This window comes from Capra hircus, chromosome 16 (assembly GCF_001704415.2).
Source record: "Capra hircus breed San Clemente chromosome 16, ASM170441v1, whole genome shotgun sequence".
NCBI classification, from domain to species: Eukaryota; Metazoa; Chordata; class Mammalia; order Artiodactyla; family Bovidae; genus Capra; species Capra hircus.
Window position 1 is genome coordinate 59,994,133 of NC_030823.1, and position 17,673 is coordinate 60,011,805.

Sequence of the window (17,673 nt, forward strand, 5' to 3'; positions counted from 1 at the left end):
ATGGGGTGACACGGAGCAGAGGCAGTGAATTGTCCCTCAGCGGGAAAAGAGACGGGGCTTCAGGATTTCTGGCGTCTGAGGGTGAACTCGCCCACCCTGTGAAGTTCCTAAATGCAAGGGTTAAAAGACACACAAGTCTGCTGTGCCCAGTGGAAAGGGCACCAGATTGGGAGTCAAAGGCTGGATTTAATTTCCAGTTGACTCTGTAACTTATTAGCAGTGTGACCTTAGGCAAACCACTTAACTTCTCCGTTTCCTGATAGTTGTACCCAAGCCCTGGCATGATGATGAAGATCAAATGAGATAAAATATGTGGAGAAACTTTGTAAAATGTAAAGTGCTAGACAAATGCAAGCTTTAATCATTTTCTTAAATTGAGTTTCTGGAGAGTCTTCCCTCAGAATTGGATCCACTGACATGATGGGTTTGGTTCCCAGAAATGTAATATGTAAATGTCCAGAAAGTACTGGATACTCTTCCTGACTGTTGACCAACTGCCTCGACAGAACTTTAAACCTGGGAAAGCCACATGGCCACCAGCCATGAGTGGTGGCTGGTACCCACCCTCCTGCTGGGTATAGCTGAAAGGCACAGGTCTGAGGAGGCTCTGAGAACCATGGCTCCTGGGACGTCACCTGCCAGCTGTGGACAGCCTTCAGTGGGAAAAGCCCTGAGTTAGCGCAGAGGTTTAAGTCCAGACGCCTCAATGGTTTTCCTGGGCTATTCCAGTAGAGACTGTCTGCTCTCTGTGGGAACTAGTCCTTCTTCCATTCTGTGGGGGGTTGGGGTGGGGAGACTAGCTTAGCCCAATATCCTCAGTGTTTTCACCCTCCAATGCCACTTATGAAATTGTTGTGAATAATATGTGGAATAATATAATGGAATTATACAGGTAGAAGCTCTTATCTTGGTGACAGGCACAGTTTTACACTTTCAGTAAATATTGGTTATTATTATTACCACCACAGGTTATTTATGTTGATGTTATTATTGCTGTCTGTAGTGGCAGGCACTAAAAGGTACATTTAAGGGAAGCTTTTTCTTTTTTAAACTGGAGATTCATTATTAGTTGGTAAAAGTAAGGGCCCAGGAGGAAACTGAAATACCTTGGCAGATGTAGGTGTTAGTGGAAGACCTTGGGAATGGGATTCAGCTCATACCAGGAGACAAATACCTCTAGAGAAATATAGGAATGCAAAAAGGGTATTTATTGATGGAGCTGCTTTGTGGGGACCTATGGGGACACAGAGGGATGTTGGGGGAACTGCTGCTCACAAGTCAAGAATTGACAGCAGAATGGGTCTCCCAGGGCTCTTCTGCCATTGGGTAGAATTGAAAGTGGCACCCCCTGAACCAGCCTTGGGGACAGGAGAGTCCCCACCACAGTAATGCTGCCCCAAACCCAGTGACAGGCTAATGACATGTAGTGAGAAGAGGGCAGGACCCAGGCAGGTTCATTCAAGGGGAGCAGGAGCTGCAGAGAGCATTTAAAAAATATAATATTAAATCATAGAAGTAATTACACATATGCTTCACATTTCACTGCAGATAAATATTTTATCTTTCACTAATATTACTGAAAACATATATCAACTTTACAGGAAATCTGGAAAAGAAAAAATTCCATAAAACACATCTCCCTAATATACTTTTTTTCCGTAATACACATCTGAATAGCATTCTGATATATTTTCTTCCAGTTTTTCCCCACAGTTTTTGAAAAACAACTTCTATTAGTCTTTTTCTGCTTTATAAAATAATATGTTCATTGAGGAAACTAAAGAGAGCAAAAAGAAAATAAAAATTGTACAGATAACCACTTTTGTATTTTAGCATATATTTCTATCTATACTTGTTTTAAAAATATCCTAAAGTCCATACTGCTTCATATTCTCATTTTTCCCTCACCTCCTAATAAATCTGGAACACTTTTCTACATTATTGTTGTATTTTCAAATGACTATAATATTCCATTTATATACTCTAATAATCCCCTATTGTTGGATATGTAGGTTATCCTCTTTAACTGTTATAAACATATATTATTATAGACATTATTCTTGATTATTTTGTGAGGACAAATTTTTATATGGGTGAGGTCAAATCCATCACACTGTTAGGATATAAAAGATATTGCCAAAATGCCCTGAGAAGACATTGTTCCTCTTTTCATACCCACCAGGAAACTGTTTTCTAATTTTCCTGCACACCCTAGCCAACAATGGGATTACCACTGCTTTTATCTTTGACTAACATTTTTACATACTTATAATCTACAATATTGCATCCTGCTTTTAAAATTGTTAGTATTTCACAAGCATTTCCATGTTGCTAGGTTTCATAGTTTCAATAATTATATAACATTATTTTTCTTTTATTGAATATTTAGGTTGTTTAAGCATCTTCTTGTCTGAAACTTTTTTTCAGATTTTATTATTTCCGTAGCATAGACACTCAAAAGTGGAATGACATGAGCTAAAGAGTATGAATAGTTTATGGACTTGATACATATTGCCCAATTGCTTTTCAAACGAATTTAGGAGCTTATAAACACATTAGCAATGTTTGTGAGAGAAACAGTCTCCCAAGTACCTTCAACAGCAGTGAATTCTACGATTTCTCCTCCCCTTTTTTCACTGAACAGACAGAAAGAGATATATGTACAAGATGTTTTGTTTTGCTTTTCTTTGATTCTTAATGAGGCTAGCATTTCCTCGTGATTGTTTGCTAGCAAAAGTTTTCGTAGAAAACATTTTGGTAAACGCGGAGAATGTCACCTGGTTCTTGGCTTCACTGGAATTGCCTTGCAGGTAGGCAGGGCAAGAGACGATGCCAACCCAGCACCAGGACACACAGAAGTCACTGTGACTTCATTGAAAACAAATTCTAAGCGCTGACAGCCATGCCAGGCTCCCCCACTGTCATGCTTGTCCCTCACCAGTCCTAGTATCCCCTCTTTGTGAACAACGCCAGGAGAAAAGGCTGGATGGTTGGAGAGTTCCCCACCATCCAGTTCCCCTTCCCACCCGAGCCAGACCCCACTAAGCTGGGATCACACATCTGTCTAATGTCTCCGGAACGAAATTCAGGGTGGCGGTGTTGCGAGGGCTGGGATCCGGAGAGTCGCCTATTAGGGTAGGATCCTAGGATCCGGAGAGGGTCCTATTGCAGGGGGATGGACTTCTCACGCCTGCAGTCAGGCGGCGTCGAGAATCTGATGAAGCACTCGGCGGAGACCCGTCCCATCGATGGGCCTTCTGTTTTATTTCCTCCAGGACCTCGCGCGGAGAATTGGTGTTTGTGTGCGTCTTGTAAATACCAAAAGCAACACGCGCGCCTTCGCTCGTTAGCCCCGGCGGTGGGTGTGCGCGCTGCCGCCCAGCACGCATGAGGTGGGGAATTGTTCAAAACACCCGCGGTAGCAGCGGGTGAGGCAGGGCGGTCTCGAAGGACTGAGGGCAGGACGAGCGGGTCGGACGCAGGCAGAGCGGCCGGGACGGGGCGGAGGAGGGCCGAAGAGTCCACTGGGAGCCGCAGGCCGCGGTGTGCGGGGGCGCGCACCCGGGGGCCCGCGCCCCGCTACCTCCGCGCGCGGTCCCTGGCGGCCCTCCACGACCCGCCGCCGCCCGCTGCTGGACTCGCGCGCTGCGGGCTGAGTACGGGCTGTCCCTGGCCCGGCCTCAGCCAGACGCGGGGGAGAGAGAGCAAGGGCTGGGAAGCGCCGGCGGGAAGGGAGTTGGCCGGAGGAGAAGAGGAGGAGGCCGAGGACGAGGAGGATGGAGTCATCTAGTTACGGAGCGCGCTCGATCATCAGGCCGGGAGAAGCCCGGGACCGAGAGCGCGCGGGGGGAAGACCCCCGCCGAGCGGCCCGGCCTCCGGAGCGCCTGCCCCGCCCTTTGGTTCCAACGGAGGAGCGGAGAGGACACGAGCCGCCCGCTGGGGCCGGGACTCCCTCCCCCCCCGGGGAAACCCACGGAACCCTCGAAGGCCCGGACACCGCCGTCCGGGACACCTGCTGCCGCGGCCGAGCTAGCCGCAGTATTTATACCCAGGGCGCGAGCGCGCACCGCGGGCAGCGGGTGGGGGAAGGCCCGTGAGGCCCCGCCCCGCTCCATGCGGTCCCGCCCTCCTGCCTGGCCGGCCTCCCTCCGGGCGCTGGGACCCCCACTCCGGCCTAGGTCCGCCGCTTGCTGCCCGGTGGGGGGCTTGGCTGAAGGGCGGGCCTGCCTGCGGAAAGCGACGTCACGGCCGTTCCTGCAGTGTGAATGAATCAAAATGCCTGGGTGACCGCGGCCTCCCAGGCGGCCGGCACGCCAAGGGTGGAGGGGGAGGGGGAGGGAAGCGGGCGGGGGAGGGAGGAGGGGGAAAAAAAGCCAGAGCTGCAGCAACAGCGTCTCCTCAACCCGGGATGTGCACCAACCCGGGAGAGGGAGATCAAAGGGATTTGAAACAGACCGGAGACTGGCAGGGGGAGGGGGCCGGGCAGCCTGTGGAATCCTGCTGGAGAAACGGAGGGTCCGCTTCCACTGTGACTTCGGCGGTCTGGTTGGGTGTTTTATTATTATTATTATTTTCCAATTTCTGAATCCAGCTTGAGCGAGAGATCTCCGTAGACTGCGACTCGCTGGCTCTCGCTCGGAGATGATGCAGAGCGCAGCTGTCCCCGCGGAGGGGGCTGTCAAGGGGCTCCCGGAGATGCTCGGTGTGCCGATGCAACGTAAGACACCCCCTTTCTCGCTGATTTAATTCGGTGGCCAGACAGCCAGCAGCTTGGGCCGGTTTGGGGCGGGCCGGACGCTGCGCGTAGCCTGGACCGGAGGGGACGGGCGGGGCGAGGGGCCGATGGCCGGGGCGCAGAGGCGGTCACAGGGCAGGGGCACCGGGCAGAGTGCGTGTGAAGGGCCTGGCCCTCGGCTTTGGGGGCCGAAAGTGAACGCCTCCGGGATGGTGCTCGAGGCGAACCGAGGGATACCGAACCCTGCATCCCCAGCCCGTGGCTTTTCTAGGAGCGCTGGGGAGAGTGCTGTTTGGGGACGCCAAGGGAACAGGCTGCAAGCCAGGCCAGAGCCCTGAGGTGGTCCCCCCAGATCACTCCCCCGGGGGGGCGGGGAGGGCTACAGTCAAAGCTCGCAGTACCGCTAGTGCAACTTCACCCCAGCTGGCGGAAAGTTGGAGAGCGCGTCCCCCGCCCCCGGGGCTGGCGGCACAGAAGCCCAGGCCCACTCTCTGTCCCCGCGCGCAGGGTGTGCGCGCCTGGTGCGTCCCCAGCCACTGCTGCCCGCAGCGCCCGCCGCCTGCGCCGCCGGGGACTGCCAGCTCCTAGCGAGGAAACCCACTCGCCATATTCTAGCAAGCCGAGGAATGAAGGGAGGGGGAGCACCAGGACGAAGTTCTGAACTCATACATCCTTGGCGCACGAGAGGCCAGGTTTCGGGATGGCTTGGACTCGGAAGGGAAGAGATTAGAGCGTGAAGGCGCTTTGCTCGCCCTCTCACTTGTCTTTCCTGCGCCCGAAATTAGGCAGGTGGCCGGAGCTCAGAGCCTGTTTATCTTCAGGTGTGTGTGTGAGAGTACGTGTGTGCGCGCGCGCAGGGATTTTCCAGGTGGGAATCTGTTTCTGACCCTCACTCGCGAAGGGTGAGTCTTCGGTGGAAAATCTGTGCAGAGGCCAGAGCAGGTCCCGTGGCGCCGCGCGAGCCCTGCGCCGCGGGCTCTCAGGTTCCGCGGAACGCCCCTGGGCATGGGAGAGAGAAGAACGGCTTCCACCCTCTAGTCGCCGAGGGGTTTCCGCCTGCGACTTCTTCCGTGGAGCAGTAGCTACATCCTTGAGGTCTAAGTAGGGGCCGGCTCATCCACGGATGGTACCTACCTACGAACTAGGGTGCGCGAGCGCGCCCTCCTGCGCCCCGGCTCTCCATGACAAGGTTTCTGCCCCAGCAATACCTCAAAGGTAGGCTGGCGAGTGTGCCCCGACTCCGCGACTTCCTAAGAAGTTTGTGACAAAGGGACCAGAAGAGGATAGCTTCACTCAAATTATTTAGGTTGTTCCTTGACTATCCTACAGTTATTTTTTGTGTCTTTTTCGGTCAATTATTGACAATTCTAAGTCTGCGCTGTGCCTTCGAGAGTTTACTGCTAAGATGTGTCTGTAGAAGGTGTTGGGGGCTCACTGAGTCCTTACTCCCCTCATCTACCAAGGGCGGGGAGGGAGGGGGTTGTCAGCCCCCTCACACACACACTCACAAACCTTGTCAAATGTGCTCCGGCTTAAGCTGATTGTCACTCTGTGCAAGTGAGGGGAGTGTGAGAGAGGACGAAGGTGTGTGTTTCTCGGGTCCTTTAACTGGGCACAGCTGTGATTTAATAGTTGTGGTCCATAGGTGGCCTGTGTTAGGACTGCAACGTAACACAGTGGGTTTTGCTCTGACAGCCTTTCTCTAGAGGCCTCGCACACACTCTCAGATGGTCTCACTTTTTGTTTTTCTTACTCAGAGACAACTTTGATTTCATCATCAGGAACTAAATTTCCTAAAATGCCTAGAACTCACCCTCAGAGCGACAGTTCGTCAGGGCTCAGCATCTGGGTTCAAAGTGTGGAAAACTTAAGGAAGTAGAGAAGGGGACTCTCATTCCAGGGTGGTCCAGCGAGGCAAGGCTGAACCTGGAGGGGCTGATCTGTCCTTCCTTTTGTCTTGCCCTGGTTCTGTGGCCTGGGTTGAGGCGGCACTGGCCAAAATTCAGAGCACCAATCCCCTTGGGGATTGGGATCAGTTTTTTTTTTCTTTCTTTTGGGGATGTGTGTGGATTGTTCCCTCACCCTCTGCAGCAGATCTGGCTTCTGGCTATTAAGCTGCTGGTGCTGGGACCTGGGGGTGGAGGGGAGGAGGGGGGCTGGCCCCCTCTGGCATATATACCCAACCATTCTCTTTCTTGGGATGTAGGACCCAGTAGCCTAAGAATTCCATGTAGAAGTGGACATGCCCTTAGGCCTCAGGGAGGGAGAGGGGTAATCCTGGGATGTGGGTGTTTAAACCTGGTGTGGGAGTGGGGAGCAGAGAATAGAAAAGCTCTCCAACAGCCTGGGTCCCTCCAGCCCACCAACTGGAAGGCTTACCCATCCTCCCACCACAGCCACCTTCTGCTTCTTCATCCTGAGCCACCACAGATAGAGCACAGGTCTAGAGATTCCCCCCACCTCAGTGCCTCTGGTGCCCTGGCCTCTAGGGGCATTGTTGGGGTTAGAATCCAGTTTGGTCTTCTGCTTTGAGGGGATGGTTTAGGCGCATTCCCTTCAGGAAAACATTACCAAGTTGTGTATTTCTCTCTCTTGGCGGTCCTCTTCCTTACACCCTATATGCTCCCATACCCCCCAACCCCCGCCCCCCCACACACACTCCTTGCTCCTGGGTGGCCTGATCTATGGTGCCCCCTGTCCCCCTGCTTCACCGCTTGGAGGTTGCAGAGCAGGTCCCAGCCTCACTCCCACAGCCCCTGGGTCACCCGATACGGATGCGCCGGGCTCAGGCTTTCTTGGGGCATAGGCCTGAGCAAGAAGCTTGGAAGAATCTGGAAGGAGGAGGCTGGGAGCAATCCAAGAGCAACTTAGAGTTGCTCTTAGAAATAAAACACCCCGCCCCCCAAAGCTTGGACTGGTTGCCTGGGCAGCGCCCCTCCCGCCTCAGGTCAGTGTTTTCTAAGGAACTCAAACCCTGGCTCCTTGCTCTGGGTGTCGGGAATGCTCTCCTTGCAGGAGGCAACACCCTCAGGGGCACATCCAGCACTGGTCGAGTTCGTTGTTTTGTGGGTGCAGGCGGACGGGTTCAGAAAAGGACCTTGTCCTAAGTTGTTGGGTCCTGGCTACTTGGCCCACGATTTAGGGTAGCTCGTTTCTCTTGTTGCTGGCACAGCCTGTCTTTGTCAGGTGGTCCTCGCTGCGTCCCTCAGGGCTACAAAGGTCGGAGTCCCCACAGCGCCTGACCCTGCGCAGGGCTGGGTGCAGTGACCTCTCAGCCTCCTCCGAACCTCTCTTCTCCCCGAATCCAGCGGTTCCCTTCCTGTTGGCCCCTCTTGCTGGCCAAGACATTTAGGAACAACAAGGGACATGGCGGGGTGGGCGGGCGCGTTTTATCATCCCCTTGCCTTCGGTTTTGGCCCATCTCACAAGTAGTCTCCCGGGGCACCGAGGAAAGGAAAACGGACATCTGAGAATGTTGCCTGGAGAGCCGCCCGATCCCGCGGGAGGAAAGACTGATTAGCCCGGTCCAGACTGGCGGTGGTGAATGGGAAGCAGGCCCAGGGCGGAGGTCACCCATCTCTTACTTGTGTCCTAAGAAAATCTATCTTGCAGCTCTTGTGAACCCCGAAGCTGTGGGCAAGGGTGTTTGGTTTTGTATTTGGTAGGATCTGGGCAAAGGACGGCTCAGGACGCCTCACTAGCCTTCTTCCCTTCCGGTAGCTCCTGCGTGGGGTGAATTCTCCCTGCCCTGGTTGGGTCCGACTCCTCGCCCCCAACCTTAAACTCTTGCAGGCTGTATCTTAAGGGTGGAGTAAACGCATTTCCCGGCAGGGAGTTCTCTCCAACTCTGGAACAGCGATTTGCTCTTCTTCCCATTCCTGCCTTTTTCGTGGTTCCAAGGAAGGTAAAAAGGAAAAAAAAAAAAAAATATATATATATATATATATATATATATATATATATATATACACACACACACACACACACACACACACACACAAAATACAGAGACGTTGATATTTCATCAGATTCCGATATGGATATTCCAACAGCAGCCCCCAACACCTCAAACCTCTTTCCCTGCGTCATAAAAATATAGTCCGGCGCGGGCCAACTTTCACAGGTCAGACTGGTTGGTCCCGCTGGCAGATTTGGGCCTCGCCGGTTGGGGATGCGGACCCTTCCTCCGCGAGGGTCCTGTCCCACCGTCCGGCCGGAGCTGCACACCAGCCAGAGGGAATTTGGAGAAACCCGGGTGAGCGCGGCCGTGCCTCGTTAGGGGCGGCGGGGTGCCGCGGCGCCCGAGGGGCTAGCTTCTCGGGCCGCCTCCGTTCCCATGCCTACATCGGAGAGGCCGGACGGGAGCCTGCCTGGGAAGCAGCAGTCTCGGGGCGCTCAGGGAGATGAATTAACGATTTAACCCAGACAGAGAGCAGGCAGGTGGGGCGAGTGAGGGGCGAAGGTCTGCACTGAGCGGCCCCATGCCTGCGTCCAGGGGAGAAGAGAAATCTCGGCTGAGAAGAGGCAGGACCTAACGAGTGGTTTTCTCGCTTGGCCGCGATCCATCCTCGCGGAAAAGCAGAGCCAGGAGGGGCCAGGCGGGAGCGGCGTCCTCGGGTCTGGGAGCGCGACCCGGGTGACCTCGCCGCCACCGGGGCAGAGCTCCTCTGCCCCCAGGGCAGGCGCCGGCCTGGGTGGCCCGGGGGAACCCAAGATGAATTGCTTCCAAAAGCGTTTGCCTCGCACCTGGGGGCGGCGCACCGTCCGGAGCTAGCCCGCCGCGTGCCCTGGGTTTTTGAGGGCTCGCCTGTGGGGCAGGTGCGGATAGGGCGGCCCTTCCCGGGGAGCCAGCTTCGCCTGCACCGCGTCCACCCGCTCCAAGTGGGATGTCGCAGCTGCGAAGGGAGCAAAAGAGGGGCGCATTCGGCACCGCGCGGCGCGTTCGGCATTTCTGCGCCTTGGCCTTTTCCCTCCGTCCACCTTCCTCTTCCTAGTTTATTATCCCGATTAGTCTGGGATTGGCCAAGCCTGGAACTAGTTTCCTACTTGTTTGGAGCCGGGCAGACTTTACTCGCCAAGAGCGCGGACGGAGCGCGGGAACTACAAACCCTCTTCTTCCGCATACCCATTTTGCACCAAGAATTTGGGAAAACCGTGTTAATCCCACCCCACCCCACCCCCCAACGCGGGCAGCACAAGTATTTCTGTGAATTTTTAACCCTTAGAAAGCGATTCTCACATTTAGGGAGCAGCTCCTCCCGCACAGAACCTGGAGGCAGCCAGCGGGTGCCTGCGCCGCGCGCTCCCTTCCCGCATTCCCCTCTGAGCTCCTGGCCCTGCTCCACCGCTTAGCGGACCTGGAAGAGCGCTTGAAACGTGGCAGGCTCAAGAGAGACGAGGTCTGTATCTGGACAGCTGTTGTTGTAAATTCGACCTGGGGAGGGACTTAGTAACACTGTGCGGCCAGGAAAGAAATGGAGCGGGCCTCGGGTTGTACCCAGTGTCCTACAGAGGAAGGCGCGGCTGGGACTCAGAGCAGGCTTCATTCACCCTTTGGGGCTCAGAGGTTGGCTTCATCAAGGATGGGATGGGATTTTTTTTTTTTTTTTTTTGAAGGCAGGGTGAATGTCTTTTAAAGGAATCTGAAGGATGAAACTAGTCAGGAAGAATTACTAGCAAAGCCCGGGCGAGATGAAGCCAGGAGCTGCAGGAAGTTAAATGAAGGAATACCAAAGCGAGGTGTACCTCCCTCCCGACACGCCAAAAACAAAGCGGGGTTAAGGCAAGAATGTAGGCTGAACGCCCTGGGGATTAGAGCAGCGTGAGTCTTCAAGACCCCTAGGAGGCAACCTACGCGACCAAATACCAGGGTCGATTTTTCAAAATCGAGTCCTCCTGGAGGTGGGGTGGGGTGGGGGGTCGAAGCAGGAGGGAAACCGGCGTAGCAATGGCTTTCCATTGAGTAGACAGAACACAGCTCACGGGGGCGTCTTGGATTTTGAAGAGAGACCTGATGACCCAGCTGACCAGGTGTAGACAGCCTCAAGTCCTAAATATTTCCATTATCCTAACACTTCCCTTTTGCCTCGGATTTTAGAGTCCTTTCACTCTGTGCTCCAGTCAATTAGTGATTGCTTTAGCACCACATTAGCAGACAGAACCCGAGAGACGCAGGTGCTGGGAGGGCTGCAGCAGAGGAAGGGGAGGGAGACAGCCACACCTGCAGTCGTCCAAGGATGGGAAATTAGTTAACAGGCACTCACCTTTCTATCACATTGTTAAGAGGTCTCCTTTGAGCCTCTTGATTTAGTCCGTACCGGTGGGTATCTTGTGGGTTTTTCAGGGAAACTAGCCTTCTCCTAATTAAGGAGCTGTGGAGGGGGGAGGTGGGTGGAGTTGGATGGAGGGACCTTGTGCCATTTCTTTCAATCAGGGAAATAGATCAGGATTGGGGCTGAGAAGCTTTGGAATGCAGAGAGACTTGGAAACAATTTAGCTGCTGAGCAGCCGGCAGATAGAAGTAATCTTACTCACTTTGGGAAACACAAGGCTGGAGACAGACAAACAGCCATTGGCTATGGTGCAGGAGATACCTTACTGTATAGATGGCTGAGTTTGGAGATGGATGGTGTGTGCAGGGGGTTCGTTTTGTAATGGTTTTCTGCCTTTCCTCCCCTTCTGGAAGGAGCGTTAACAATGCCCATAACACAGATGTGAGCCAACAGGGTCTACCGCTTTTAGGAAAATGTCATCGTGGTTTGAATGTCTGTCTTCCGTGTCTGTCTCTCTTTCCTTTCTCCCTTCCTTCCTCAGTCCCTTCCTTCCTCCTTTCGTGAGATCCTTGCGGGAGGAGCATGGGTTTGCACAGGATTTCTGACCAGCGGGGTCTCATCATGGGTTGAGTACCCAGCAGCCTGTGGGGAGGGAGATCCATCCATCTCTCACTCAGTTTCCAGGAGGCTTGGGAGGGAAGAGCAATTTCTGGGTCTGGAACAGAAGCAGCCCCAGAGCGGGGTTACTGTTATTTGTGGTAGGAAGAAAAACTCACATGCCCCCTGTGAGGTCTTTACCTTTTTAAGGTCTCAATTTTATAGGAATCTCCATCAAAATGGAGCACAAATGAGCCATTTTGAGGCGCTGCAGCTGGGGGTAGGAGGACAGGTATAACTGGCAAAATTGAAATGGATTCTTCCTTGGAAAATGTACTTTGGGTTAAGTGTACTTTGGGTTAGTGGCGGGTTGGAAAAATTGTCTCGGAAGGCAACTAGTAACTCCTGTTGTTTTTGGCGGATTTCTTTTCTCTGATCCCCACTCCCCTTCCCTCTGTCGTTCTAGGTCTAGTCACAGATGTTCTACTGTGGTATCTCACCCCCAAATGCCTTTAAAGTATAATTGGCTTTAATTATAATGTTAGGGGGTTAAGGGATTGGTTCTGGGAACAGCTTAATAGAGGCAAAACTTGCAGCCAAATTAATTGAAAGTTTCTTCTTATGAGGGAGAAGTTGCCAAACATAGAGAATATTGCCACAGAATGAGACATCAGAAAAACGCACTGTGGAGATTCAGCAATGATTAAATGTGAACAATGGAATAGAAATAGAGAGATGTCTGTGGCAGTTCCACAGACTGTCATGGTGTTTAATGTGATTTTCGGTTTTATTTGCAATTGTTGAGAATAATCAATACTCAACTGAAGATTACTAAATCTGTGTCAATGTATAGCCTAGGAGATAATTCTACACCTGCAAATATATGTCTACATTTCTTATTTACTATGGGATGCCTTCTATTAAATGGTTGCCCAGATTCAGCCTTAAATGGTAACATCAAAATTGTCTCAAGACTACTTTTGAATTTGATCTTTCATCGAAGAGGTTACTATATTTGAGCTAAGCAGAAGAACAAAAGAGATTTTCAAAGGGACCTCAAACCACCAAATGAAACAAATAGGACCCGTGGTGGGAAGGATTCTAGGGAAGAACAGAGGGAGAAGACGACGTTAGGTGTGATCATTTCTGATTCTCTGACTCTTTTCTAGTTGTTAGTCATTTATCAAGACAAACTAGAAATTAGATAAGATGTGTAGATTGCTGTATTTTTAAAGTACATAAGCGAATAGGATTATATTAGAGAATACAATTTACCTTAAATGTGATGCCAGGTTTGGTTCTGTTTTTTACTTATCTCAATATTTTTGTGGCTGGCCCAGATCATTATAGACAATGCTGTCATCCTATAATAACACAGTGTTCAATAAACTTTTTATTCTTAAATTTTGAAGAACTAATATTGAAATTTTGTGCTTCTACTGTGCTGTTTAAGATTATTCTTACTAGGCTATTAAGAGAGAGTTTATAAAAACATTTTTGAAAATTATGTTTGGTCTCTTCAAGACGCTTTGCTTTAGAATAAGGAAACATATAAATAAGGATGCTCTAAGTTCAGTTCAGTCGCTCAGTCATGTCTGGCAAACCATTTCAGTATTCTTACTGAGAATCATGAACTCCTTATTGCCGTAGAATAAGGGAACATATAAATAAGTATGCTCTAAACTGTTCGATAAAAGTGAATTGTCTTTAATAGGGAAATAATAAAGAAAGAGCCAGGAGGGGGGAGAAAACAGACACATCTAGTTATGATTTGTCATGTAAACTGCTTCCTGTCTCTCAGTCCTCTGTTCCTTTGATCCCAGTTTTCAGGTGATTTGAAAGGGGAGTTATGACCAGGAAACAAGGTTTTATTGTCAGTAGGGATGGCAGCGACTTGGGAAAGTTTTATTTAAGAAAGATGTATTGAATAACAGAACTGTTAATTAGTTTAACTGTACCTCTGTTACCGTTCTTAGACTTGGATATTCTATAATTTTGGTTTGCATTTAGGCAGGCCTGGTACCATACTTGCTATGTCCTGTGGCCTTCTGTTAGCAACACTTCAGAATTAATCATTCCCAGATGAAACGAATAAGCCCCCACTGAGAATATTTCCCCAACCTGCCTTTTCAAAACCTCCTTCTTTCTTTCTTAAAGAACTTTAGGGAACAGAGCAACATTGTCTGCCATTAAGTGTTGTTTTCTCCCTCTTCTATGTTGGGAAGGAATGAAGAATTCCAAGAAAAACATTTGCATAATATTTCAATTATATATGTGTTTCCTTAAAGTCCCATTTGGCTTTTCTCCTTTCAGTTTGTAGTCAGTAAAAAAAAAAAAGCAAATAAAATTAAGTATTTTGGGAAACATACAGTAGCCAAATGTTATTTAAGACATAATTCAAAACGAAAACTACTTACCAGCAAAAGGATTTGAGGTGAAACCCACCAGACAGAGGTGGCTTTGGTGAGCATTGTTGGAAGCCTTGGTCTTCAATCAGTCTCAGAATCTATCACAGAGAAAAAGAAGATTCTAGCCCTGGTTTGCTTCCCAATGTGTACCCTTAGGGAAGCCCTTTTAAATGTAGAGGTTCACTTTTCTCAAGATCTCGAGGAAGAGTAAATGAGTTTGCAGATTTGCAAGTTCTTGACAAAATTCATAGTGTGGGCAAACTTAAAGACCAGGATCCTGATCATGGTTCCTGTTTTGGGGATGGAGTTGCCCTAAGCGGGCTGAAGGGCTTCTGGGTTTCCCGAGAGAGGATGGCCAAGACAGTAGGGAGCACTAAAGGGGTCTCCAAACAGGAAAGAAACCCTGGAAGCAGGTCCCAGGGACCGGCTCCCTATCCAGAAAGAAGCAAGGAAAACCTTTTCCTGGGCATAAGGCAGTGAAGTAAAATGGTTTGTGAAACAAAAAGAATTTTATTGTCCAATAGGCAGTGATAAAGCAATGTCTTGCAGGATTCCAAAGTTGCCCATGAAAGTCCAAATTTAACAAAATACTAATCTGTTCTGAGACTGTGGTTAAACGAACATTATTCCAACCATTTCAAAATACCTGTCTTTAAAATATTAAAGTATTCACCAGCATTATGGGTCCAATGGAAATATCTGAAATTCTAAATCATTTTCCCAGAAAGATAAACTTTCTCAAATACACTTTAGAAATCCTTGTCAAGTGTGTTGGGTCTAGTTTTAGTCTCCTTAGTGGGAAAAAAATTGCTTTTCCTCAGCTTGTTGATCTTCTGTGACCAAAGAGATAGAAAGCACAATTTTTCAAAGAATTAAAATCGATTAAACAAACACAAACGATCTCTGAAATGTTTCACGGTGGCTCCAGGTTCCTTGAGAGCAGTTTCTTGGAAATGAAGAAACGTGAGTGGGGAATAAAAATACACAGTACTTATTATACATCACCAGAGGGGTGTGGGCAATTGGATCTGCTGCAGACTGTATTAGACCTTTGATCTCTTCCACTTCCCACCTTTCTGAAACTTCTCAAATGGAGGAATTTGGGGATTTAAAACAGAATCCATTGTCTGTGGGTCACTCTGAAAAATAAGCCCCATGTGCCCCCACTATGGCACTTCAAGTGATCTGAGGGCTGAGCATCACATTGTGGCTTTTATGAAAGCTTATAAGCTTTCTTGATGAAGAAGTAGGTTCCCACTATAGGCAAAGGGTTTTTAGTTATTTCTTACCAAACAAGAAATAGTCACTTCACCATTGGGCATTTAGATGTCTCCAAGAAAAATAGGAGAAACCTCAAATGTCAATTTGAACTCAATCCACTCTTACCTGGATACATTACAGCAAAAGGTCAGGCAGTTTGTGGTCCCAACCCACCCCACTCTCAGCATTCACATATGAGGAGGGGGACCAAGGTCTGGCAAATTTGCCCTCATTCTGTAGAGGAAAGAATCTGACAGATTTCTTTATTCCAAAAAGGCTGAATCTTATAATGTTGCATTATCTGCTATTCATACTCTGGGATTATGTTGATTAGAAAGGGTTGTACATTTTCCAGATGCTTTAGAACAAGGGGTCTGAAGGAGAGTTTTGAGTGTTTTGGTGGTGAGGGTAGGGAAAATTATATTGGGAAATAATGAAGCATGAAATAATTTTGATACACTTTATAAATCCATCTTGTTGGTGACTGGCTATGAGAAGGGAGAAGGAAGCTGACCACTGAGCTTGGACAAAGGTATTATGGAAGTAAGTGTTTTATACTCATTAACTGATGCAGTCACGTAGCAACCCTGAGAAAATGGTTATTATCTCCATTTTACAGATAAGAAAATTGAGGCTTAAAGAGATTGAACAACTTGTCCAAAATCACACACATGGTAGAATCAGCATCTCAGACCCTGTTCTGGGTTTTATCATAAACTATTTGGCAGACCTAAAGATTTGAAGATCTGAACTCTAACCAGAACTGAAAAATTTTCAAATTCCCTAAGTAGTTTTCCAAAAAGGTCTTTGAGCAAAATTTTCTACTTCCCCCTAGCTTTCCATTTCACTCATTATCCACTCTCCCCACCTCTCCAGGGTTGGACAGCTCCCTCATCCAGAGATGGTTTCCTTTCTGTAGATATAGCTTGACTTCAGAAGAATTGGCTTTTCCCCCCAGAGTCACCATGCCTTAGCTGTTGTATCCAGATATGTGTGTGCATGTGTTTGTGTGCCTTTAGGAGTGTGTGTTAGTATCTGTGGCATGTGTGTGCGTACCTATGAATACGTGTATGTGTGTGCGCTAAATGTTTGAGTATATGTGAATGTGTGTCAGAGTGAATGTGGTATGTGTGGGTGCCTTTGTCTGTGTATGAGTGTGTATGCTCAATGAACGTTAGTGATTGTGTGTTTCTCTGTGTGTCTAAGTATGTGAATGTGTCTGTGTTAAGTATGTTTTGTATATACTGCAAGTGTGATTATGTGGGTATATCTGACTATGTGTATGTGTCTGTGTGAGTGTGTGTAAGGGTGTCTGCTTGGGTAGTTGTGTACATGCAGCTATTCTCCCTGCAGACTTAGGTCTGTGCCTTGGGTCGTTTCTCTCTGCTGGACTCTGGTGAGCGGCCCCATATGATGGGAGGGTATTGTCCCATGTGGTCCAGCATCTCCACAGATTCCTTGGCTGCTTCAGGAGTGTTGCTGTCTTTTCATGCCTGGGTTTACCTTCTACAGAGCCCCAGCAGAGAGCATCATCACAGAACACTTTCCTGCAGATAAGATAAAAATTTTCATTTTAAATGAAATGACTCCTCAGATCAGGAACTGAGTTTATAGATCAAATTCTGTCTTGGCTGCAGAAGTCTGCTTAAACTCCAGTTTTCAAGGTAAAATCTTGCCATATCAAATATTGCATGGATAAGTCAATTTTACTAGGGACTTGGAAATCCTCTCACACCTTGGAAATTTTGGTTATGACTTTATTTCTTGTAGGAGGCCTATGTAACCTCTGTCCTGTTCAGACTCTTCAAATTATGGGAAAAAAATAGTTTATTGTAAGTGAAAAAAAGATTTGTGTTGCTGCTCTTTGAAATTTTCTGATAAGCATTTCACAGGCATCTGAATAATTGCCTGGAGCGCTGTCTCCTGAAGTGTGGGGTCTGAGGTCACAGGTCCTCACCCCCGTCAAGGTGGGGATGAATCTGAACGTGACAGATGCCGTCAACAAGCTGGCACCTTGCAGCTGTGGGGAGGAGATCAGCCGGACAGGGGTTCCCACTCCCAGCCCTGCTTGGGCATTAGGTGTCTGTCCCCTAAAACACACGCGTGCTCTGTCCGGAGGAGGGAAATCTGTCCCTCGGACATTTCTGTCTGCACAATTGTTAGGGAGTGCCAGAGGCTGGTGGCTCATCAACTCCTCATCACTGACACAGAGCAGCTTAGAGACAATTCCTCCACCTCCATCTCCCCTCCGTAATGTGACACGGTAGAGCTAGCTGGGTGAGGTGATATCTGACCCTCTAGCTCTGGGGTTGGGTGAGCCCACCCCATGACAGGCCTAGTTCAAATCCTGGTTCCCGCATTGGGGGACCTCTGACACTTTGCTTGACCTCTCCCAGACTC

The 17,673-nt window shown here is 49.3% G+C and overlaps 1 protein-coding gene across 1 annotated transcript in view; it reads left to right on the forward strand.

Annotated features, from left to right (window-relative positions):
* Positions 4,414-17,673, forward strand: part of LHX4 (LIM homeobox 4) — a 45,831-nt gene continuing 32,571 nt past the window's right edge. The window contains exon 1 of the mRNA XM_005690939.2: positions 4,414-4,718. Within this exon, the coding sequence (XP_005690996.1) occupies positions 4,643-4,718 (76 nt within the window). The 5' untranslated portion in view covers positions 4,414-4,642. The remainder of the gene's footprint in view (positions 4,719-17,673) is intronic.